At 42.8% G+C, this 26,633-nt stretch overlaps 1 protein-coding gene across 1 annotated transcript in view; it reads left to right on the top strand.

Annotated features, from left to right (window-relative positions):
- The window catches only part of LOC308330806 (contactin-associated protein-like 5), a gene marked incomplete at its 5' end in the record, with an annotated part of 128,416 nt that extends 104,761 nt beyond the window's left edge, over positions 1-23,655 (top strand). Inside the window, 8 exons of the mRNA XM_080785861.1 lie at positions 486-704; positions 5,867-6,106; positions 10,066-10,290; positions 11,994-12,127; positions 13,792-13,879; positions 19,074-19,265; positions 21,813-21,881; positions 23,017-23,655. Of these exons, the coding sequence (XP_080641987.1) occupies positions 486-704; positions 5,867-6,106; positions 10,066-10,290; positions 11,994-12,127; positions 13,792-13,879; positions 19,074-19,265; positions 21,813-21,881; positions 23,017-23,240 (1,391 nt within the window). The 3' untranslated portion in view covers positions 23,241-23,655. The remainder of the gene's footprint in view (positions 1-485; positions 705-5,866; positions 6,107-10,065; positions 10,291-11,993; positions 12,128-13,791; positions 13,880-19,073; positions 19,266-21,812; positions 21,882-23,016) is intronic.
- Positions 23,656-26,633: the final 2,978 nt, after the last annotated feature.

The raw sequence follows: 26,633 nt of genomic DNA, 5'->3' as shown, positions 1-26,633 counted from the left end.
AACTTAATATTAGGGGCTGTAGTCCGTTCTCACCAAGTGGGCTGAGTGGTCCCCCACTGGGGGTCGATTGTGTTCCAGTCACCTGCATGGGTCCTTTCTGAGAGCACTGGCCTCCGTCTGGCGAGCGGCTGAAGCTCAAGCCCCAAATACATTTAACAACTTAAACCAGGAGTCAACAACGTTAATATGTTTTATGTTTATGTTCAGACATTTTGATTGTTTGCCAAAAGCATGGAATTGTAGACAAACAACAACAAAATATTCTTTCGTTTTGGTCTGAGGGGCTAAATGTCATCAAATGGTCGTCCGTGGCTCAAATGGCGAATCAATAACGGGCCTTGAAATAGGGTTGAAAACCACTGTCATGTCGTATGTACAAAACAAGCACAACAGTGCATTGTCTGTCATCGGGTGATGGATGGCTCAGTCCCTTCACTGACTGTCATCTCTGTGGCCCCCTCAACCGTCCCCCCCGCCCCTCCCAGCTCCCTCGGTGGTGACCTTCTCCTTTGACGTGGGGAACGGACCGGTGGTCCTGGCCGTCAAGTCCCACTTGCCGCTGAACGACAGACAGTGGCACTACGTGAGGGCCGAGCGCAACGTGAAGGAGGCCTCGCTGCAGGTGGACCAGCTGCCCCTGCGCTTCCTGGACGCTCCGTCTGACGGACACCTCCGCCTGAGGCTCAACAGCCAGCTGTTTGTGGGTAGGTTCCTGACCTCTGGGTAGGACCCTGACCTCTGTGTCGGCCCCTGACCTCTGAGTAGGACCCTGACCTCTGGGGCCCTGTCCTGAAGGCCTGCAGTACACGCACGCACACACACACACACACACACACACACACACACACGTATTGTACACCCACATTCATGTTTGTATTACTGTTCTTGTGAACTTTAGTTTGTTTTTGCCTTTATAGTATGGTGCCATTTGTGTCTACTCTACTGGACAGAAACGTATACCTACCGTATACCTATCATCTATGGGGAATTCAAAATGACCAAACCTACCTACTGATGATGTTACTGGTAGGGCAGGTTCCTGAACACTCTAAATGACCAAACCTACCTACTGATGATGTTACTGGTAGGGCAGGTTCCTGAACACTCTAAATGACCAAACCTACCTACTGATGATGTTACTGGTAGGGCAGGTTCCTGAACACTCTAAATGACCAAACCTACCTACTGATGATGTTACTGGTAGGGCAGGTTCCTGAACACTCTAAATGACCAAACCTACCTACTGATGATGTTACTGGTAGGGCAGGTTCCTGAACACTCTAAATGACCAAACCTACCTACTGATGATGTTACTGGTAGGGCAGGTTCCTGAACACTCTAAATGACCAAACCTACCTACTGATGATGTTACTGGTAGGGCAGGTTCCTGAACACTCTAAATGACCAAACCTACCTACTGATGATGTTACTGGTAGGGCAGGTTCCTGAACACTCTAAATGACCAAACCTACCTACTGATGATGTTACTGGTAGGGCAGGTTCCTGAACACTCTAAATGACCAAACCTACCTACTGATGATGTTACTGGTAGGGCAGGTTCCTGAACACTCTAAATGACCAAACCTACCTACTGATGATGTTACTGGTAGGGCAGGTTCCTGAACACTCTAAATGACCAAACCTAACCCCAATTGAAATGTTATCACTAATTTCCTAATATCGTGTGAGGAGCAGCAAACCGGTCCTCACAATAATGTCTGTTTCATAAGTGTAGTAATACAAGTATCACACACAGACACACGCACGCACACATGCATGCACATGCGCATGCTAAAATATGCCTAGTTTAGGACAGATGCCGCAACTGCAAGCCTAGAGCTGAATAATAGCAGATATACAAGCTCACAATGTGTTGCGCTCACAACGCAAATTCGCATGCAGTGCAAATTCTACTACACTTCTGGGGACATACATACAAGTATCACACGGATGCATGCACGCATGTACAGTATGCGCACAAACACAACGCCACACTGGATGGCAGCTACTGCACTCACCCCCATGGGGTGATGGCAAGATTTACAGTCGCCTCAGATACACTGTGGGTCACAGTATGACTAATAATGCTATTAAATCTTTTTTCTTTTCTTTTTTTGTTCCATATTCATTTTTCATTATACAGTAACTTTCTGGTTATGCCAAAGAATTACACAGTTGAACAGGTTCAGATATATAAGCCCTGGCAGAGATGGAATCTTCGGGGGCCATAAATTCTGATTTGTCATTCTTGTGGCTCCGGCTGTTACTGCGGGCTGTAATGGCCTACCAAAGGTCATCCCCGTACTTTATCCTAATAGATATTCCACCATATTTGCATACTTAGTCTTAATGAGGCCTCACACACTCGAGTGCTTTCCCAGAGTCGCCCTATAGATGCTTACCGGAATTAAATGAAGGCCCTTGTCGTAAATCCTCATCAGCCTCTCTGGGAATTATGATTATAAAGTAGTAATAGTTGGTGGAGTAGAGGGTGGTAACGGGCGTTATGGGTGACTAATGGCCAGTTCCTGTGAGGCAAGAGAGGTACTGTTTTCTTTCAAAAATAGCAGATCTACAAGCTCGCGGATTGTTTATTTTCTAATAGACAAAGCATAAGATAGGCTCTCAACCACCTACAGTCTAAATGGACCCTCAATGGTCTGTAATGGCCGAGCTACACTAGGCCTTTCAGTGCATGACGTTGAGAAACAATGGCTTAATTGGTATGTATGTTTGTAGGTTTTGTATTACTAATCTAACTAAAGTTTTCAAATAATTGTAGTGGAGTAAAAAGTACAAATGGACATACTCAAGTAAAGTAAAATGACCTTAAAATGACCTATAATTGTACTTAAAGCGGTATTATGTATTAGGTATTATTTGTTTTAAAAACTAAATGTTATTTTGTCAAATCTGTATGGTAGAGTATTGGTTATATTTGGTCTCTACCTGCTCTTCTATATTGAGACATTTCAATCACGTGTCTATTGGTTTCTGGTTTGACACAAATTGTGTTACATTTCTTCCCAGAGCAGGCAGACTCCATTAGTTCAGTTGTTCAAAGAAATTAGAGAAACGGCTGAATGGCACCCGCCTTCTAATGAGAGCGCAAAATCTCTCTTGGAAGAGCCACTCATCGACTTCTCTAATATACATCAACCTTCCCCGTTTTTCTTTACTAGCCCGATCTTCCTTTTTCTCTGGAATCCTGCCTCAAAGTAGACCAGAGGTACAAACTGTCGTTCCCTGATCATCGCTATGGACACATGCGTCAGTAAGCAGGAACTGGGGATGGCAATGAAGGACCGGGAAGTCTGGCATGGCATTGTGAAATCCATGATCTCGACTGTGGTCGAAAAAGGATGATGATGAGTTCAGTGGTAAAAACTCCGGGGTAGAGCAGGAGTGCTACATTGTGCAGCTTTAACCCATTAAAACCGGGAAAGCATCTAGCTGTGTCATCTTAGATTTTAGCTGTATGGCACATGAATGGCAGATATACAGAATTAAGAATTATTGAGCTTAAGAATGAACAAGCTATAGTATAAAAAATTGCCAAAACGAAATCCATTGTATTTGGGAGTACACTCTTGCTAATGCCACTGCACTTGATTTACTTGTAGATGGGATATCAGTTGAGCAGGTAACTACAGTAAGGTCAAATTACTGCGAGTGAAGCTACAGTAGATAATTTATTGTCTTGGTCTGATCAGATTGATCATATCGTTTCGAAGATGGGAAGGGGCATCTTCTGTTATGAATGATGTTGTTTGGTCACTAGTCTTACTCTTATCACACCTGGACTATTGCCCTGTTATTTGGCCGAGTGCTGCTGAGAAACATTTAAAGAAACTCAGAGCAGAGCAGCCCAAGTGGTTAATTGTTCTTTCCGTACCAATGTGGGTGAGATGCATAGACAATTATCATGGTTAACCGTAGAGGTGAAATTACAATATATACAGGTTTCTGTCATGAACATTACACTCTATATTACAATATATACAGGTTTCTGTCATGAACATTACACTCGTCAAGTGAGCTCAGGTCATCGGTGGTGGCAAACCACAACTAGTATGAAGAGAACTGTTCTACATGGAGCTTTTTCAGCTTGGAAATATGCTCCCTTTAAATCTGAGAAAAAATTACTTAAACATAAATTGATGAGTCCTTTATAGTTTTTATAGAAGTTTAAAAAAAAATTGTACCTTATTCTTATTGTATTTATTTTATTTTTTGTGTAAACACTATTTGTTACTATTGGTCATTTTAGCTGATAACTAGATCTTCTCTGTTTTATATTTCAATTATCTGTTTTTATCTATTATACATTAGAGAAGTTGTACCCAATAAGTTGTACCCAAAAGAAACCCAAAGCCACAACAGCTATGTCGCTATTGCAACACCCGCAACATCTTACACACTGCACCCACACCACTCACACGGCAGTGACGTCACACACTTACCCTTCGCAGTGTTGCAACGCTATCTCCTCCTATGTCACCCCTCACCAACACTGAACACCACCCGCCAAACAATGGTCTTTGCACTGCCACCAATAATGCCTCCCTTCCACACTCATGCCGGCAATGCATTTGTTTACTACAAACATTATCGCCCCAATCACCCACACCCCCGAGCCTTCCCTACACGGAACACTAACCACTGTTGCCTATGCTGTTGCCCCAACAGGCCCAGAAACAAGGCCTTTAAACCACGCTACTTACACACACTACAACTCGCTTACAATTCGCAAACCTGTCAACACTGCCCTGTCTTCTAATAGGCCCACACCAGGCCCACACTAGCTTTCACAGTCTCAGAATCTGATCTCACGCAGGAGAAGAGAAACGAGGAAGGAGAGGAATTGGAGCCTCAGTATTTTGCTTATTCCTTCTAAATCTCTGTATTTAAAATATCACTGACTCAGCGAATCCCTTAGTTACATCAACATTGTTCTTTGTCAGTACTTGGTTCGTGCCTAAATGTTACGATTACACAGATCGCTTTGGCTATTTTCGCCTGACAGCCAACTGCCGAGTACACATACACACGCCTGCACGCACACGCACGCCTGGCGTGCACACACACGCGCACGCCTGGAAACCACGATCTCTCTCTCTCGCCACGCCACACACACACACACACACACACACACACAGGAATAGCCATGCAGGCAATTTCCTTCTTCCCATAGTGCGCGGCAACGTAACTATCTGGGATGAGCGGCCGCGAAATTCTAGTTGTATACATTTTTGTGTGGACCCCAGGAAGACTAGCGACTACTTTGTGGAAGCTAATGGGGATCCGAATAAAGAATAAAGAATATACAAGCAAGTCACTTCGTGCTGCGCTATGAGCTTGTCAGTCTGCTATTTCTAAAACAAATGAGAACATCTGTGAAAATCTTTCAATACATATAGGCCTACAGTATATCTTTATAATATTTTGAGATGGGTTAGGGTTACCTAACCCTTATTTTGGGGGTCCATTACATTAAAACGTTTGTGTTTAGAAGGCATTTGTAGAATCGCCTTCAGGTCTAATGGTTAAGTGAAGTACTTGAGTGATGCACTTTCTCTTTCCCAGGGGGAATGGCATCCAGGCAGAGAGGCTTCCTAGGCTGCATCAGAACTGTGACCATCTCTGTCTCTGTCTCTCTCTGTCTCTCTCCCTCTCTCTCTCTCTCTCTCTCTCTCCCCCCCCCGTCCCCCGTCCCCCCGTCCCCCCAGGGGGAACTGCATCCAGGCAGAGAGGCTTCCTAGGCTGCATCAGAACTGTGACCATCTCTGTCTCTGTCTCTCTCTCTCTCTCTCTCTCTCTCTCTCTCTCTCTCTCTCTCTCTCTCCCACCCCCCCCGCCCCCCCAGGGGGAACTGCATCCAGGCAGAGAGGCTTCCTAGGCTGCATCAGAACTCTGACCATCGGCGGCGTGACCTTTAACCTGGAGGAGCGCGCCAAGATGACCCCTGGAGTGAGCTCCGGTTGCCCTGGTTACTGCAGCGGCTCCAGCAGCCTGTGTTACAACAGAGGGAGGTGCCTGGAGAAGAACAGCGGCTACGTCTGTGACTGCTCCCAGTCTGCCTACGGGGGACCCTCCTGTAAAGAAGGTGGGATGATGGATGACTGAGCAGATCTACAAGATGTACAATGCATCATATATAATATATATATATATATGTATATATATATATACAGTACACACATATGCCCTGAGGGAAGACAGTGGGCAGGGGGAAAAGGGTACTGTAGGTCGACTTAGTGTCGTCATGCAAGGCCTTGAGGGCTCGGCCCTATTTAATCCATTAATAAAATGTGCCCATCGTCAGCAAGCGCCTCTAGGCTGTAGAGCGATGCGATCAGTTTTCATAGCACCAATTTGACGGAGATTATCAATCTCTGTCTCGGGCACATGACCGTGCACTTGAACTTGACTGTGATTTACGTCGCGGGACCCCGATGGTGTTAAATGGTAGAAGAACAGTAGATATAGGTGTGTGCCTGTTTCCTGTCTGCCCACGCCGGACCCTCGTGCAAAGAAGGTGGGTGACTACGACACAAACGCACACACATGGAAAAGGTTATACCCGTAGACCCACAGCACAACAAAGGTTATACCCGTAGACCCACAGCACAACAAAGGTTATACCCGTAGACCCACAGCACAACAAAGGTTATACCCGTAGACCCACAGCACAACAAAGGTTATACCCGTAGACCCACAGCACAACAAAGTGAATGTTCCCTAGACATGCATGTGAGTGATCAAATCCCAGTAAATCAGACGTAATTGGAATAGCCCGTTTGGCAACACCAACCATGTCACATTCAAACATACTCAGACCAGCCAGTTTGGCAACACCAACCATGTCACATCCTTCCCTCTCCTCGGCACTGCTTGTCTAACTACATGCTTCCCATGTTGACGGTGAAGTTCAGTAGCCATATTCTCTCTCTCTCTCTCTCCATAGCCTTGTACTTATATGATGCACAGTATTTGCACCTGAATAAAATGTCCTTGATGTATTCACTTCAAATTGAATGCTGTCCCTGCATTTTTATTTAAATCTTTTCGCTGTAAGCCCCATTTCTGTAGCGAGTCAACAATCCCCATCTTCAAGCGAGTACATATAGTGTTGCTTTCGGCCAAGAAACCTCTTATCTCCATATTCTAGCATTTTGTGTTCTTTCGTTATCGTATATACTTGATCATACTACAGCGTCACACATTTGAGATTGTTGATCTGATACTTTTGCGTCGCTGTTGGGCAGAAACCTTTTATATCCGCTTTAGTTTTTTCGTCATTTTTTTATTTCGTCGTAAAAAGAGTGTCGTGCTAAAGCAGTGACAAAAGACGATCTACAAGCTCACAACGTGCCGCGTGCCGCTTATAGATGTGCTATTTTCACTATATCACAAAGAAATGTCATCCCATTTTGTGAAAGGTTCTCTTGGACATACAAGGTTGTCAAATTACAGACAAATCTTCACCCTGTTCCGTCTATGTTGAGGGCTTTTTCTATGTATATTTTTTCTCCCTCTCCGTCTGTTTGTGCGCATGTGGGCGAGATGTTCTCACACTCTCTCTCCCACATAGAAGTCATGACTTGTTACGAAACTCTGTACGGAAATCTTTCCGGAACGCTCCGCTCCAAGCCCGGGCGCGTATAATTATTCAATATATTCAAGTGAATACATTTTAGGACCGAGACGAATGAACAGGGGAAGTGTTGTGCTCGCCTGCCTCGCGTTAGCTAGGTGCTGCTCTAATATGCCAGCTAGCTCCGCGGAACGGAGGTGTCAGGATAATTGATATTCCAACGGCTGTATGCCAGTCGACGGGCCTCCAGTGTTGGAAGAGATCAAAGTTGAGAGAGAGAGAGAGAGAGAGAGAGAGAGAGAGGATGACAGGTTTTAGCTGCATGGTCTGCTGCCTCTGGCTTGTCTGAGAGGGGGATCAAACACTCACCCGTAATATATGTATATGTATTATAGCACAATATCACAAAACATCACATTCAATTTATTTTTTCTGTTTTTTGTATTCATTTATGTATTTTTTTATTCTAATCATACATTTATTTGAGCCATGTATGATTCCGTATGATAAAGACATTTTACATTTCGGGAAGCCGAGACATTTTAAAGCCGTGACCCATACGTGGGATCCACGTATGGGTCACAATTAAATATCACCTTTTTTTCATTTCCTACATAATAAAATAATGTTTTTTTTTCTTTTCATTCATTTCTGAAGTTGAAATGAAAAATCAGAAGGCATTTTTAGAATTGGCCTCAGTCCTAAATGGGTTAACCATGTTTAGATTAATTGAAAACACCCATCCTTTGTTCTGGTGACTGATATTGTCCTAATGTGTGAGTGGGCCATGCTTTTTCAATTACCCTTTTCATTTATTTATTAGTGTGGTTGCTGTAGTAACACACTATCGTTCGAGGTCAGAGAACTTAAAGTAAACCTTGTTTTGTTTTGGCCCTTTTGATGTCCCAAAAATTTATATCTGCAATATGTAATATAAATGTAAAGACAGAATTCATCAAGAACAACTTTCTACTATAAACCCATGCATTGGGTGGTGCAAATATGGCTCCCCACCTGAAGAAGAACGAATACATGAAGAGGAGGATTTTCCCAGCGGATTCCTCACAGATTTCCCAGCTGATTCCTCGCAGCTCGAGTCAATGCAACCACACCACACCACACCTTTATAGTTTATTTGTTTCATTTATTTATTTTGTAGTGTGTGTGTGTGTGTGTGTGTGTGTGTGTGTGTGTGTGTGTGTGTGTGTGTGTGTGGGGGGGGGGGGGGGGGGGGGTGTGGGGGTGTGGTACCGGGTACGCACAGAGTACCGCACCCCACCCTGGAAAGAAACAGCAGTCTATGGAAGTGTACAGTGCCAGTTCACGTTAAAGCAGTCATGTAGGCGATCCCCCTTGAGTCGGACTGCTGTGAGTGATGCCACGTTAATGAGAGATAGCCTGGCAAGGCAGTCATAATCGACGTTTATGGAGTGATTGATGAATAAATGCATAGTTATATGGGTGAAGGCTGGTGTGTGCTGGGTGGATGTCCATGAAAATATTGAAACAGTGGCGCCCACAGGTCCCGACTCCCGAAAATGATCTGCCTATCTGGTCCATATTTGCAATTTATCTGGATAACTGTTAAAGCACTTATTTAAATGGCTGAAATTATTAAGCCCCTAACGCCTATACCCATTGCAAATAGACAAGATATATGCTTGTCATTGTCACTTGGAAATAAAATAGGCATGCACGTCCATTTATACCAAAATCTAAATGCTATATTATCATAGGGATTATTTATACTGTAGGTGTCTGACTGCACTCCCGTGTTCAAAATCATCTTGCACATAATTGTGCTTGCATATGTTTTAACATAGCCAGTAAAACTAAGCATCTAAACTTGTAACATTGTAAATATGTTATATTGTTTATTTGTTTTTAATTGCGCAATTTTAATTGCTTGTACAGTTGGAAATATACTACCAATTTCTTATGACACAGCGTTGATGTACGCCTTTCCAAAATATATTTTCCCACATGTATTATTTATTCGTTTTATACGTAGCTATACATGTTTGGAGTGAATACATGTTTAGATGCCTGTCAGCTGGTCAGACAATGCTGCTCTGCTTGTCTATGGCCGAAAAACGGCTCCCGACCAAATGTGAGATTTGGCGTGGCGTATGTCAAAGTTCAAAGTGACGCTGGAAGGATAAATGCTGTACGGTACACCCATTTTTGTACTGTATGTGGTCTCTCTCTCTCTCCATGGCCATCTCACGTATCAGAAAGCCAATGTCTGTCTGGGGTGCTCACACAAGCCAGAGTACAAATTGAAATGACCCCAAACATGTTTGAAAGTGAAATATCCCCTCAAGGCTTGTTTTTCCTCCCGTCTCCTTTTCCTAACCTCGAACTGTATGAACTGACAACAACACAGGGAAAAGAAAGAGAGAAAAAATAAAGGCTATAATAATGCCATTTTCCCCCCTCTTTCTGCCTTTTTTCTCTGTGTGCTTCAGAGGTGTCTGTGTCCTTCGACAGAGAGTCCTCGGTGACCTACACCTTCCAGGAGCCCTTCTCGGTCATGCAGAACAGAAGCTCTCAGGCCTCCAGTGTGTCCAGAGAGAGCAGCAGAGCCAGAGAGAACGTGGCCTTCAGTTTCCTCACCTCCCAGAGTCCTGCCATGCTGCTGACTGTCAGCACCTTCAGCCAGCAGTACATCGCTGTCATCCTGGCCAGGAACGGTACGCTAATACAGTAGATACTTTTTAATGAGTGTTAAATTACTTTATATTCTGATAGTGGTCGTTGCTATAGAGAGTTTGTTCAGTAACAGACAATGCATTTTAATGTCGGTATACCAATTTTATCCAATCAGGAGAGAGAGCTCAGACAGGATACAGATTAAACAAGTGGAATTGGAAGTGCTGAAACAAAGACACGAGCAGACAAAATTAGAACTGGAACACTATTAGAAATGAAGCTGATAAATGCGTACGCTCTCCTGAAAATGTATTTTTATTTTTATCAAAGAGCTGGAGAGACATGGAGACTATATGAGAGCTTTAACCAAAAATATTATTTACAGTAATGTCTCAGTTAAGGTAGGGCATAGGGTAAGTACTGGGAGCGTATGGTAGGTGTGGCGCCTCACCTCAGCAATCTACAGCGTCTCCCACGGGTCTGGCACGTTGCAGCGCCCTTGTTGCTCGGCTGCACAATAAGCCAATCCGACCTACTTACTTAAAGGAGCATTTTTGCCCTTTTTTCATCATAATTTCCATATACAGTATGGGCCCTCACTAATGCTCACAATGTTATAGTGCTATTTCTCTAGAGACTGTCAGTCTACTCTGAACTCACTCTGTGTCATTGGTGGTCATTCCAAACAACATTTCAATGTTTATTTTATTATTAGTGTCGTTGCCCTAACAGGGCAACCAAAGACTATAGTAATTGTCAAGCTTTATTCTTATTTTTTTCTTTCTAGAGTAACCTCAAACTTTGGCACACTTCTTAGTTTTGGCGCCACGCACTTGAGCCGGCTTCATCGGGCTTCATGCTTGCTTTTGGCAAAGAGAAATGATTTAGTTTGATTGATATTAATTTATTTGTGCATAAAGTTTCCTCATTGACTTGAATAGGAAAATGCGAAAATTCACATTCAAGTCTTTTTCTCTAATTACAAAAATGAATTAACATATACCGGTAATTAAATTGGTCTGCTTTATGGTGGCGCTATAACAGCCCACTTTATGAGGGTGACGTGACCCTGCAATTGGCTAGCAAAATGAGTGGGAGGGGCCTATATTAGCAATTGAGACAACCACACTTTGCAATTTTTCCAGAATTGCATCTTTCTAGTTTCATTGATTATGATGCAAGAACAATGGATTTATATTCCACAGTGCTAACTTTTTAGGAGGAGAAAGTACCGGGTATGTATTTTCGATTAGGTTATAGAATCCTGCCCAGATGATGTAATTCAGTCATTGGTAGTCAGGGGTAGAGTGACTGGATGGGAACAGCAACGTTCCCAATCCGAACCAGGGCTCCCCTAGAGTTAGTGTCGAAGTATCCTCTGAACCCCTAATTGCTCCCGATGTGCAGGTTGGTGCCTTTCATGGTTTCCTCCGGCATCGGTGTGTGAATGTAATGCATAATTTCTGTAAAGCACCTTGGTTAAATGTGCTACATTATATAAATGCACCATTTACCATTTAGAATAACACTGATGATTTCTCAGTGTAGATATTTTCTCCAAAAATCTCTGGGATAAAACAATCCCAGAGATTTAAATGAAAAGGGAAGTCTTACCCAAGCAGATGATTGGTATTTGTATTTTATCTCAGAGATTTAAAACTAAAATGATCAAATGAGGTAAAAACTGGTCATACAGATCTAACTGACATGGTGTGGTTGCATTGTGGGTGTTTCTCTTTTCCAGGGAGTCTACAGATCTGGTATCAGCTCCACGTGGACAGAAGGCCGGACGTGTTCAACCCCGCCCCCAGCAGCCTGGCAGACGGACGGCTCCACCGTATCAGAATCCACCGAGAGGGAAGAGACGTGTACGTCCAGGTGAGCACCACCACTGAAATGTTATAAAAATATTGTTGCTGTCAGGCAGAAACCTCTTATCTCCATATTCTAAATGTTTTCTAAACGCCCTTCTTGATCATACTACAGCTTCACACAAGACAAAAGCATCAATTCCCGCTGCAATTCTAGCTTGTGAACACCTGACAGAGACGGTATACTGTACTTAAAGTACCAGAAGTCAAAGTAATCATTATGCAGAAGAGCCCAAGTATTTGTTTCATTTTTAACTTTGAAAATAAATGTCAAGTGAGCTTGTAGATGTGCTATTTTCAAAAGATTTATACTATTTAAAACTAAAAAAAAATGGTCCAGATACGGATTTCGTCATCCTTGCAACACCCTTAAGCATACTTACAACCTTACATTTAGATGCCATTTGGAACGTTTCATTCAAAAACGTTTCATTCAAAGTCATTCAGACCCATTTCATAGTCATAAACAGAAACCACTAGTATGGGGCTATTCAACTAAATGGTTCAGGGGGCCCCCAAGGGGCCGGGGCTGGACTCCAGCTGTGCATGACGAGTCTGTTTCATTTCTATCCAAAAGCCCTTGAATATGATGGAATATGATAAGGATTACTGTGATTATGGAAAGCTCACATTTCATATCACACACATGTGAGTACTTATTCCATCACTAACAGCAATAATGGAACAGTATAAAATTGAAGCTGATGGATCCAGTACAGTAATGACATTCCTGGAGATTGAGGCATGCATGTTTTGTGCTATCATGCATATAGCACATACCACATATCTCTCTCACACACACCTTGTACAAAGGACATAAACACTGCCAGTACAGTCAGACAATTGGAAAACAGCCAGTTACATAGTGCAAAGTGCATTGTTGACACATGACACGCGCATGCACGCGCACACACACACACACACACTCACACACACACACACACACACACACACACACACACACACACGGATTACACAATTATAAATCCAGCAATTATTTACAATATAGATGGATAGATTGCTTTATTTTTGTGTCATGCACCAAAGGTGCCCAGCCCACATGGACTTATAGGACACAACTTCTGCATAGGTGACATTTTACAAAAATAATTATAATAATCATTTTCAATTTCTTCCAAGTCGGTACCAAACCTGTTTCAGCTAATGATATAAGGTACCAGAATGTATCTGTTTATATAGCTACTGTAATGTAAGATACAAGAATGTATCTGCACAAATTGATCTTTGACTTTTGAACTTGTACAGTAGCTAGTAGATGTTCTACTAATCCTTTTTTCCCACCACTGCATGTTTGTGGGCTGGGGCGGCCGAGAAGAAGGATGCCTTCCAAAGTGTTCTTCACAGCCTCTAGTCTCAACAGAGTGTTTTCATTGATAGAAGAAGGATGCCTTCCAAAGTGTTCTTCACAGCCTCTAGTCTCAACAGAGTGTTTTCATTGATAGAAGAAGGATGCCTTCCAAAGTGTTCTTCACAGCCTCTAGTCTCAACAGAGTGTTTTCATTGATAGAAGAAGGATGCCTTCCAATGTGTTCTTCACAGCCTCTAGTCTCAACAGAGTGTTTTCATTGATAGAAGAAGGATGCCTTCCAAAGTGTTCTTCACAGCCTCTAGTCTCAACAGAGTGTTTTCATTGTCGTCCATCTACTGTAGATTGACAAGGACACGGACCTCCGGTACAGCCTGTCATCCGACGCAGAGTTAATCTCAATCAAATCGCTGACTTTGGGGAAAGTCACAGGTGAGCCGCGGACGGGCATGAGAAGGAGGAGGACATTTTTGGTTGATGTGCCTGGAGATGATGAAATGACGTATAGCTGCGTTGTAATGGTGAAAATAAAACAGGGGCCATGGTTCTTACGGCTTTGATAAAGAGGCTACCTTTGTAATCCATTACCGCTGAATGCTATAGCTGGGGGAAAGAGGCACCTGAACGTCCTTAGATATCATAAAACGCAATGTCAAATTAGAAGGTAATGAATTTGTCTGTGACACGCTGTGACTGTGAGCTTGAAGATCAGCTTTTTTCCCATGTTTGATTGATTGATTGATTGAATACTTAATTGAATATAGATTGATTGAATACAAAAAAAAATTAAGCTCCTCTTTAATGGCCTTTGTCGTCTTCTCTTGCCTCGCAGTTTCACCTTCAGCATCCTTCTCCCTATTTACCCTCATCGCTCCTCTGCATGCTTGTGAAAACCGTCTGAACCTCACTAAGGCCCTCATTTATCAACCGTGCGTACGCCAAAATATGGGTGCACGCCGAAATTACCGCAATTTTCGGCATTTACCATTTCCGCCAAAGCTTGAAATTGAACTTGTGCCAAGACAAAAATCACGTTTGGTCGGGAGCTGTCATAGGCTTTGTCCTCACCTGTTTTTCTGTCGTAGAACAGCGGAGCAGCATTGTTTGACCAGCTGAGAGGCTGTCACAGGCATCTAAACACATGTATTCACTCCTAAAATGTTTATATAAAACTGTAGCCTATAGGTATGTATGGGCTACATGTAAAAAATAATAAAAAAGTAAAGGAATACATCAACGATGTGTCATATGAAATTAGTAGGAGATAAAATCGCACAATTAAAAACAATGTTGCAAGTTAGATGCTTAAGCCATTTAAACAGTGTTTTGCATGAGCGCATACATGCGAGGTTGGAGAGTATAGTGCAGTGCTGCAGCTGTGGAGAGTCCCAACATGGGTAGCCTACGGTAGCCTACCTAATCTACAGCAGGCCGATGTCTTTCTGGAGTTACGGTATGTGCAATCTAGCTCCTCCATTCTGGGCGGGAACCCATTTTGGTGTTTTACCCACTCAGATCAAGGACCCATATTTGGGTTCTGTACAGTATGTACAGTATTCAAAAATGTACATTTTTTGATTCTGCTATATAAATATTTGAAGTTTTTCAGAAACCTTAGGTCAGGATTTAGAGGCGTTTTTCAGAATCGGCCTCAGGCCTAAATGGGTTAATAAACCTGACGCGTCGCTCGAATGCCAAATGTACCGTGCCAGCGCAAGTGGGAACCGCATCGGAGATAGGTAGGCTACCCAGCCAGCCCACCACCACCACCAGTGCCAGCCACATGAGGCTACGGTTTTGGCTGCACATTCATATAATAACAGTTGACAGCCCAGCCACTGCAGCGACTGCGAGGCAATCTAAATAGACTGTCGAACGTGCTGGTTGGTCACGGTGTCACGGACGGACCACAGTGTTAGAGAAAGACAGACAGACAGGACAGGAGGAGCACCTATGCAAAACAGCAGCGTGTGTGTGTGCCTATTTGTTATTTAATTCATAGTTCACAGGTTCAGGTTTTCGTTCACTAATATATCTTGCTGGACTTGGTAACACTTTAATAATTAAAACTTAATAACTTTAATAATTTAATATACAACTAACAACACACAGTGACGGTTGCTTGCAAATTGCGATATGTGCGTGCGTGCGGGGGGGGGTGAGGCTGGCAGCAAGGGAAGGGAAGCGAAGCGAGAGGAGAAACAGACAGCTTTATTTAATTCATGCAGGTTTATTTTTTTAAGATACAACAAGTTGCGTGTGCGTGCGTCTGTGTGTGTGTGTGTGTGTGTGTGTGTGTGTGTGTGTGTGTATGAGAGAGGGGGCAGCAAGGCAAGCGAGGGAAACTTTTTTTTCCTGTAACCATGGTTTCAGGGTCGTATTGCAGTTGTCGCAAAAAAGAGGGCGAGGCTTGATTTCATAGGGCGTGCCAGATAGATTTCAGCCGACACATTTATTAACGTCGGAACGAAATTAAGGAAGGATCAGCTGTTTGCGATCACTTTATACAGGGCTGCCATATTTCAGAAAATGTCAAGAGTGAGACTCTATAGTGTCTTAATGCGTTCGACGCCGTCCGAAGAGCAGCGGCGAAAATAATTGGCCTTTTTTAATGTGGATTTGTCCCGTTTTAACGTTGATATTTAACCTTAACGTTGATGTCTTCACCTCCATGCCAGCTGCTCTCCCTGCACTGACAGCCTCCTCATGCTTAAAGTAGAAATGAAAAAGATATCTATCTATCTATCTATCTATCTATCTATATGCTCAGACCCGCAGCCAGCCAGCAGGCCACACACATAGTGCTCAGACCCAGCCAGCCACACACATAGCTCCGTAAGGGAGTGGTCAGTGGTTGCACCACTCAAAAAATCTTCAAAAAACTGAAGAGGCTACTGGAGATTGGATAACCTGATTTGGACATGATCTGATGGAGGACAATGTCACTATGACAGAAAGAGAAGATGGGTCTGGCCAGTGGCCACATTCATTCACCCCATAATCTCAGTGGAAATTGGGGAATATGTTGTGAAATAAAAAGTCAGAAAACTGGAATGTGGGAAAATGCCTTATTTTTACATTTTCTTAGTTCAAACACATCTGTGGGCTCTCTCTCTGAACAGAAACAAGTCGCGATGCGCCCCCCCCCCCCCTTCACTTCACGCACACACACACACACACACACACACACACACACACACACACACACACACACACACACACACACACGACTTTGTCCCTATAATGTGCACGCACGGGCTACTGGCACCGTTCCACTTCACTTCCTCATATCACGCAAGAGACGCCAAACACCTAACTTGTTGTAACTTGTGGGGTCTATATTGTCTTCCATGAAAAATGGCGATTTGGTCCACTGTTTACCCTCCTACTGCATAATTATGCTGCATGAGATCTCATGCAGATCGGCTATTTTACCGTTTGTGAGGACGCACACATGAGCGCGCGTTATTACGCGGCGGAGCCGCGGAGAAAATTGTTATTTATAATGCGTGTGAAATGGCATGTGTGGCGTGGTGCGTGGTAAAGGGTTAAATTGCGTGACTGTCACGCTCAAAGGGTGAGACATGGCAGCCCTGCTTTATAAATGCCGTGGCGACGTGGGTGTACTACGAAACCTACACTCGAATTTGGGGCAGATTTTACACTCAATTGATAAATGAGGGCCTTTAAAACTCTTGTTTTAGCCCCAAACGCGACACAAGCAAGCATTCTCAATTAAGTTTAACTTAGGCTTCAATGCTTTTGCCAAGGAAATTGCTTCTGCCGTCATCTTACTTGGATTCTGTTGTCGAACATATTGTAAATGCACCGCAAATTTAGACTGGAGTGTTTCAGACGCAGCATGATCACTTTACCCATTAATCTGGAAGCTAAATGAAACTCTTAAGTGAATCATGTCTCATTTGTTGAACACAAACGCACAATAGCTCAGGGAATGAGCAAATCTATGCTAATTGACACCATGATTTGCATTTCAAAAGCAAACAGTTTTAATTTTAGCACTGAGGTAGCATAGGCAGATCTCTGGGTTGAATGATGAAGTTACGGATAAAGAAAGTTTGCAGCCGTTTTAGGTTTGATGCAGGTCACATAGTGTGCATTAGAACTTTGTGAAGTACACTTGCTGTCATTCAACCCCCCGAGATGTCGAACAGATGCAGAGAAATTTTAAAGAGTATTTTGTCAGACAGGAAAATAAAGGTGCCAACTGGAACGGAAACTGGTTCTTCAGATTGATGCCCTATGCCTGAAGAACAGTGTTCTGGTTCCTGAAAGAACATTTCAGACCTTAAAGTAAAAGCTCACAACTGCATTGAGATTAACAGTCTTGTAGATCTGCTATTGGCGCAGTGCCGTATCCAGGGAATAATCATTTCCAAGGGGGGCACTTGATTTTTAAACCTGTAAAACATAAAAAATAATGGTGGGGTAGGGTCTGGACTGGGGGGGCACCAAGTCTATCTGGGGGGGCAGCGCCCCCTAGTGCCCCCCCGTAGAAACGGCGCTGTATTGGCGATTGTTCACATAATTAAGTGGGTAAAGGTGCCTCAAAGAACCAGATGTATTCTTTGAAGCACCAGAAAGGTTCTCTAGAATCATATGATTATCGCTCACTAAATAATTATAGTTATTTTGTAGGTGATGGTTCTTCGTGGAACAAGAACCATTTAAGTATAAGAACCATTATTTATATATTTTTATTTGTGTAGTGTTTTGTAATTTCATTTTCAGGTCCAAAACTGTTAGTTTTCAGGATTCAACGCCACGTTTTGAGCTTCCAGATCTGCTGCTTTTGTGTGACTGTAGTGTAGTATGATCAAGCAGGGCATTCATTTGCTAAAAAAGAGAGAGAAAATACTAAAAGTTAAAATATGGAGATAAGAGGATTAATTCTGTCCAACAGCGACGATATTCAATGAAAATCATGTGTGTTGAACGACCCATGGAAACCAGAATACAGTGTGGTTGCCAAATCAGGTCCATTATAATAGATGCCCAATTCCCTTTAGGCTCTCATGCATCCGCCACAGCACTGTTGTTCTAATTTTAACTCTTAGCAAAGCAGCACAAACAAGCCACCATCACTTACAGTGTACTCTATGTACTCTCTAAAGGATCAAAGGGGAGACATTTACCTTCTTGACTGGGTTATGTCTCCTAGGGATTTATTAAACTAAAATAAATGCCAGGCCCGGCGAAAAAATACTGCTGGTAAACACGGTGGCTATGTGTTTTCTTTTCTTCTTCTTTTTAAATGTCGGTTTGGGAGGTTGGAACTCCCTCTAAATTACCCCCGGTGGGACGATGATGGTAATTATAGTTTTTCTACCCAATTACATAAGGGATTTAAAAATATATATCAGGCAGCTGAGTTTGACCTTTATGTCGGCTTAAAATATAAGGCATGTAGTCCGCTAGTAATGAAGGTTATTATAGCTTAAAATTTCAATGTTTCTTTTTTTGTTTTCACAATTCGTGTTTTATTTTATTAAGTATTCACTTTTTGTTTGTTTTTATTGTTTTCTCTTTGTTTTTTGTGTTGGTGTCACCCATGTACCTGCATGGCTAACTCATTTTCTTTCTTTCTTTCTTTCTTTCTTCCTAGCCATGGATGTGGTTGATGAGGAGGTGAGGCAGGCGGGCTCCAGGGGTTTCATTGGCTGCTTGTCGTCGGTCCAGTTCAATCACGTGGCTCCCCTGAAAGCGGCGCTGTTGAATCGAGGAAGCTCATTGGTCAGCATCCGCGGCCAGCTGGTGGAGTCGAACTGCGGCGTGCTGGCAGACTCCAAAATATCAAGTGAGACGATAATGTTTAACTATATTCTGTATAGGCTGTTCTGTATTGATGTTGATTGATGAGAATTTAAGTATGTCACCCATCCATCCATCCATCCATCCATCTTCAACCGCTTATCTGTAGTCAAGGTTCAAGGTTCAAGGTTTAATATCAAGTAGCAATGTACCAATATTTTTTTGTCCTTCCAGATACCGATACCGATTCTGTTTTCTTTCTTTTTTTTTTTTTTTCAGGGTAGTAGCTGAACACATGTGCTCATTTTCAACCGTAACTGAGATACAGAGTACCGATCCGATACCTGTGTGACTAATCTAGGACAGTGATTCAAAGGATAAAATAGTGTTAAAGTGGTTGAATACAAATTTAGCTGGGGACCCCCTGGAACCCCCACAAGGACCACTGATGTAACGGGCACAGTATTTAATGCAAACGCACGAGTGTTGATTATAAGCAGACGAGACTAGGCATTTAGGGATGATCAAATATGTATTTGGGACGAACAGAGACGATACATATCCATCTGCTGGCTAGCAGACTGGCTAATTTAAATCTGTGCTCCGTTTGCAGATCTCTCGCTCACTCGCCCACTCCCTACCCACATAATGCACTGAAAGGAGTTAGAGCTACTTGTATAACTAGATGGGCACTCCATCTCCATACTTGTAAAGAAAAAAATATCATTGCTGTCGGGCAGAAATCTCTTATCTCCATATTCTAACTGTGTGTGTGTGTGTGTGTGTGTGTGTGTGTGTGTGTGTGTGTGTGTGTGGTGGGGGGGGGAGGGGGGTATTTGTGTGTGTGTGTGTGTGTGTGTGTGTGTGTGTGTGTGTGTGTGTATATATATATACATACATACATACGTACATATGTACATACATACATACACATATAATATATGTGTATTGTACATATATGTACAATATATGTGTATTGTACTGTATACAGTATATATTATATACTGTATACAGTACAATACAGCATTACAGAAAACGTTGGAAACACGGTGCGTCACGTTTACACTGTACATCTGCTACTTTTGAATTTGAATCCGTTTTGGACATATGAGGTTTCCACCCATATGTATTTTTTTCAAGTAATCTCTGTGGTTCCACCCACATTGCTCTTAGGAAGCATGTGGTTGATTGAATAGTTTAGTGCTAGGTGTAGGTAGCACACTCTGTGTTCCTCGCTGTCACACTCACACGCTCATTTTAGCTAAATCCCACTGGTGGGCAAAGCACTCGTTCCCACGTGCTTGAGTCAAAGTATAGACACTCAAATATTGCTCCACTACAAGTGAAATTGCTCTGTCAAATTTGTACTACCCATTAAGACCTGAGAGACCGATTCTACAAAATAATGCCTTCTAAATCAGTAGTTCTCAAACGTTTTTGTGCCATGAATGGACCTCCACAATGATATACCTTATCTTTGGCGGCGGACCCCCATCTGACAATGTTTTATGATAGGGACCCCCAGAAGAGATGATTTGTGTTAAAATATTCTAAATCTAAATTATTCAGCATTTTTCAAACACTTTCAAGATTTATCAAACATGTTAAAAAATAGCAGAAGATCTGCTATTTTTTAATAGCCATCGCTAAAATCTAAAATGACACGGAGGCTAAGCAAACCCTTAGATCTCCATTACATGGAGCTGACCTGTTCTGACATTCCATATGTTGATCCGTCTTCTTCGATGTCTCCCTTTTGACTGATACCTGTCAATTTAAACTCTAGACGGGCCTGCCCCAAAGTTATTAATGCAGCCGCGTCCGGCAGCCGGCAAACACTAGAGTTCTCAACAGGCCCTGAAAATTAAGGCCCAGCCCTAACTCCCCCTCATCAAACCATGTACACTCAAGACACTGCCCCCCCTGCCACCCTTAGATCTCCATATTGGGAGCTGACCTGTTCTGACATTCCATATGATGATCTGACCTCATCAAACCCTGTACACTCAAGACACGCCCCATTATGGTCAGTACAGAATTCATTCCAAGTGTAGATCTGACCCCCAATGCCAAAGCGCCAGCACTCACCCAGCAGTCTGCTGTCACCCACTGGCGGATGCATGCACCTCACCATTTGCTGCACAACGGTGTCATGCAACACATTAATTAGGTTATCTACAAGCTCACAAGTCAAAACCCTAACCAGTGTGATGCATTGTAATTGTAACCATGTAAGATAGGCTATTTTCTTTTTTTCTAAAATGTTGAAATATTTGGAAACGTTTCGCCTACAATAGCCTGTCCAAAATATGTATTTTTCGGTTGTTATTAAATGATTATTTTTTTATTTGTTTTTTTTTATTGATAAAATCGATTGATTTGATGAACTGATGCACCCCCTATTTTATGTTGACACCAACATAGATGTACAGTATACCATTTTAGGTATGAAGCCCTTTCAACTTGTGCCGATCATTGAGATACGATGTGTGTGTATCTTTCCATCCCATTTGTCAGAAGGTAAACTAATGTGATTGATGAACTAATCCATGTCTTGTGCTATCTCCCTGTGATGTGCTGGCGGATTGTTCAGAGACGGCAGTCGACAGAGGCAAGGAGCCATTAAGAAATGCTTCACAAAGCAACTCGGCAGTAATTGGAGGTGAGATTTCTTCTTTCTCTCTCTCTCTCTCTCTCTCTCTCTCTCTCCCTCTCTCTTTCTCCCGGATACCCCCCCACCCAGTTGTTATAGTGCTCAATTGTCAAAGTCAGTCTCCTGTGAAATGAGCCCCAGCCTATCTGCCGACGTGCCTCTTGCTCTCGCCGCCCACATTTCCGTTGAATAACGTGTCTGTCAAGACAGGATAACGCACAGCAATTTAGGCTCTTCTGTGGCAGAGAGCTGGCCTTCTAAGTAATTATACCGTAAGGGGTATTGTTTGCACTGGAAAATAAAATATGTCTCGGTCGTAGAATGACTTTCAGTCAGATATAATTGTATTGTACAGCGATAGAATGGATTGATGAAACAGCAGACCAAATACATATAATGTGTGTGTGTGTATACTGTATATATATAGCCTATAGTCCAGTAACGAGCATCAGTGTCACCTGGACAACTCATCACCAACAAACTATTTCAAACTAATTCATAACTTTAAACATTAAAACTATTAAAAAAAATAGCAGATCTACAACTTTGTCACATTGCAATCGGTTCTGTGCTTTTGCTACTGTTGTGTGACACTGACTGTATGGCGATAGAAGGTTTCTGTCCAACAGCAATTAAGTGCAGCTAATAGGTTATTTTCAGTATTGTCTTTCTGTCCATCCCACATCTTTGCTAGGACGGCAGCATAATTATTGATGTTGTTGTCGGGCAGGGTTAAGGCTCATTCATACTCGCATAAAACATACAGTTTTATGTGAGTAGCAACTCACCTTTTACTGTAGGTGATAATCTTATCACCTAAACGGTGATAACGAGTCGAGGCCACGTGATGTCCTCTGTCTGGTTCAGATGCGCAACCCCCATGCCTGTAAAACCAAGGGGTCCTCCCACCCAACTTCTAGACCTATCAGTGAAAGAGGTGACAGCCCAGAGTGAAAGGGGAGATGTCGGTCAGTAAACATGGGACATGGGTCAGGGTGAGTGAGTGGTGAGTTGCTACTGGCTGGCTTGGCCAACCGTTTCAGATGGGAAGATCCGCGGCCAAATTCATTTCAATTTGGGGGGGACATGAAAAAGTTTGAGAACCGCTGATATGCTAACATGTGTATGTGTGTGTGTGCCCCAGGTGTAGTCACAGCGGTGGTCTTCAGCGCTCTGTGTGTGCTGGCGGTGGTCTGTGGCTTTCTGTACCAGCAGCGGCGGCGGGGGGGCGGGGCCCAGAGGAGGAACGGCAGCATGAGCGAGAAGGAGGAGCACAGACACAGCCTGGAGACGGCCTACCGGGCCGAGCTGCACCTGCAGCACCACGGCAGCGCCGTCAGGGACAACATGAAGGAGTACTACATATGACACAACCAACCAACCAACACGGACGAGCCTTCTCTAGCCATCGCTTACCTCTCTCTCTCTTCTGTTTTCTGTCCAGCTGTCTAGTACGCCCCCGCAGGATTAAAGCGTTGCTCTGTCTGGGGGGGCCTTTCCCTCCGCCCAGGTTAGGACGGATTAGAGGACAGCTCGGTCTCTGAATAGAAAAGATAAACTTGTGGGAGCGAGCGATCCCCCCCCTCTCTCCGTCTATCCCCGTACCCCAATACGTGTGTAGATATACACTGTAGGACAGGTATTTTAGCTGATGATGATGATGATGATGTTGGTCTGTCTGTCTGCCAAGCCAAGCGCTGGGAAAAACACAAAAGGAAAAGGAGACAGTGCCATTTAGAGAGCGAGATGTATGGGTGCAATGCAACGCATCATATGCCCTTCGGGAACACAAAGGACACCCTGGGCCAGGTTGGCATCACTAATGGATGAAAACGTCTAAAACGGTCCCTCAGGTTTCTTCGGCAGAGAGAGAGGAGATGTGGGACAGTGGATATGGGATGTGTGTGGAGCGGGTACAACGAGCACCAGGAGGAAGTCTAGCAAATCACTATACTGTAAGGCATGAAAGAAAGCCATCAGAAAAAGACAGCCCTAGACACACATAGGACAAAACAAAAAAAGGGAATGCAAAGTGAATCTTCGAGCCTCATGGACCCCTGCCTTCTGAAGTCAATTTGGCCAATGATATCAATGCAAGTATCTACTGTATAGGGCAATCCTTGAAGAAGCAATCCTTTCTACCCCAGACACATCCCCGGCACTATTCTCGTAGGAAGGCAACGATTAAGGCAATGCAGGGTCTCAGATGTTCTGTGTCAGTGCATAGAGAGGCTTGTTGTTGGCCCTAACGTGACAGTGTAGTAGTCAAAACTTTAGAAGATAATACTGTATTTTGTCAAGACAGCACCACCGGATTTGCCTGTAATATTTGACATGGGTATATATCTTCTGTTAAGCCATTGGCATCTTTTCAGACTGCAAAGGCTGGATTTTTCCACAGCCGGAGTGCATTTAAAAATAGCCTAGTAAACCGTACACAGTAGCATCTGCTGTCTGTCCCCTCTTTGCGGAGAAGGTTTCTCATCAAAATCCCATTTGAGTGACTCCCGGACGGTCAGGCGCTCCTAAGCATGTTCAAAGAGCTAGCATAAACGAACGTTTTTTACTGTATTTTGCCCTGTTATATCTCTTAGTTTTATCCTCATTTTTGTTTCGTATTTTGTCGCTGTCGGGCAGAAACCATGTATCTCAACATTTCAAATTTTGTTTTATGTTTCTTTGTTCCACTTAATGCACTACGTCGCACAAGTGTGTCAAGCCAAAGTAGTGAAAATGGCCCCTGTGAGCTTGTAGATCTGCTATTTTCATTATTTTCTGAAAATGTTGCCTCCATTTCCTGAAAAGTAACTTTTTTTGGAAATGTTAAGCTTTCCACCCGACAGCGACGATTTGTCACTCTTCAATCTATCCTCTTCAAAAAGTGTGACATTAGGTATATTTTTGGGTTGTTTTGCATTGTTCTTTTTATGTTTCACAAGGCTCTCAGTTTGCAGATAAATTGATGATAGATAGTGTATACAAATGCTTTATGGATTTTGTTTTATATATTTTATATATAATATTTATTTTCTTTCTTTTTTTTCCTCACGGTAAAAGTAGAAGATCAGGGATGGCAGAGTGAAAACATGACTATGTCTAATCAACAAATAAACATTGGGAGAGAACTTATTTGCAAGCGTAGAAATGGCACTGTTTAAGCATTCATTCATCGTGCACAAATAACCCAATTGAACTGTAATTAATTGCAGATAATACTGGCGAGCTAACACCTAGTACACAACCCTGTTTTTAATGACATTCTGAATCAGAACACACAAAATGTCCTGACATTTGATAAAGGGGAAAATGAAATGTGTTCCGGTAAATAAGCTTTCTGCGAATAGTCTGTTGTAAGATTGGGCTCATCGTTATGCAGAGCGTTTTCCTCATCAACCAACTGTTAACAAGCACTCAATCACATCAAGTAGAGATTGACAAAAGTATTGTCTGAGAACTTGTTTTCTTTCCAATTAAAGTGTCCTTGACAGCAAGTTATAAATAACTTTTTTTGTACTCATGTTGATATCGTGGTTATTTAAACGGGCCGTTTTTCTATGGCTATAATTGTACAAGTATACTATGAATATATGTTTAATAAAATCAGACATTCTTTTTGGAGAAAAAAACGAAACAAAAATTGAATGTTTTTTCCCTGTCTCTTTGACTCGCTCTTTGTCTCTCTGACTATCACTTGTTCTCTCTTCATGCACTGCGTCGTAAAATAATAATTGTTTTAAGCATCTTAACCACTTTAGGCGTCCCTATGTTGGGCATGTCATCAGGGATGGCTCCAGGGGGGGGGGCAAGGGTTTAGAACAATTTCTTGGTGGTCTTTATGTGTGTAATATGTGGTTTTAGATATTTTAGATTTTAGCAGTAAGACAGCCCTCCCCCTATTCACAAGGAGGAGCAGTGCACCAAAGCATTCATTCTTCAAAAAAGTAGTACGTTCCATAATGCAATTCCAATTGTGAAAGCTGTGTTGTTTCATCTCGTGAAGGAATGACAGATTCTGCCAAGCCCGAAATACCTGTATGTGTGTCTCAAATAATACCACGTGAAGCGTCTCTCCTCAGCATGGTAATGGAAGACACAACAATGGAATCTGACCCAATTAAATCACACAAGGCAGGGTATTAAATTGCTTTGAGACCGAACTGCAGGGTGTGGAAAATTGCATTGTGCCTGTAAATTAATTGCACTTACTGCTGTTTTTGATCCTGACGAGGTTGGCCAAATGCACGCATCTCACAGCCCACAGGAAGCTCTCAGTTCATCCAATTAAGCATCTAATTATAATAAATACATTCATTCTCCCTTTTCTTACATTATGACTTGTGCCTCGTTGGCGGAGTGTGCTATTAGCTATACTGTGTGTGTGTGTGTGTGTGTGTGTGTGTGTGTGTGTGTGTGTGTGTGTGTGTGTGCGTGTGCGTGTGCGTGTGCATGCGTGTGTGTCAGTCTCTGCTGGATCCAGTTAGTTGATTTTGCCACGTTATTATTATTCGCATCATTACGGTGGGTGGCATACAGTAGGTGCTTGTTTGCTAAGGTGGAAATGGATATCTTCTGCCCGCAATCAAAATGTATTGCCTTTTGTCAACAACAGTTTGTACACCGTGTTACCCCACTGTAGCAAAACATTAGCATTACAAGAAGAAAAGACAAAAAATAAAACAATACCAAGATAGTATGTATGGAAATGTGGCGTAATGAAAGGACTAGTTCAAATTGCTTGCCACCATGATGACTGACTTGTGA

This window comes from Protomyctophum bolini, assembly GCF_963924005.1.
Source record: "Protomyctophum bolini genome assembly, chromosome: 16".
NCBI lineage: Eukaryota > Metazoa > Chordata > Actinopteri > Myctophiformes > Myctophidae > Protomyctophum > Protomyctophum bolini.
This window is presented reverse-complemented; position numbering and strand designations above follow the sequence as displayed.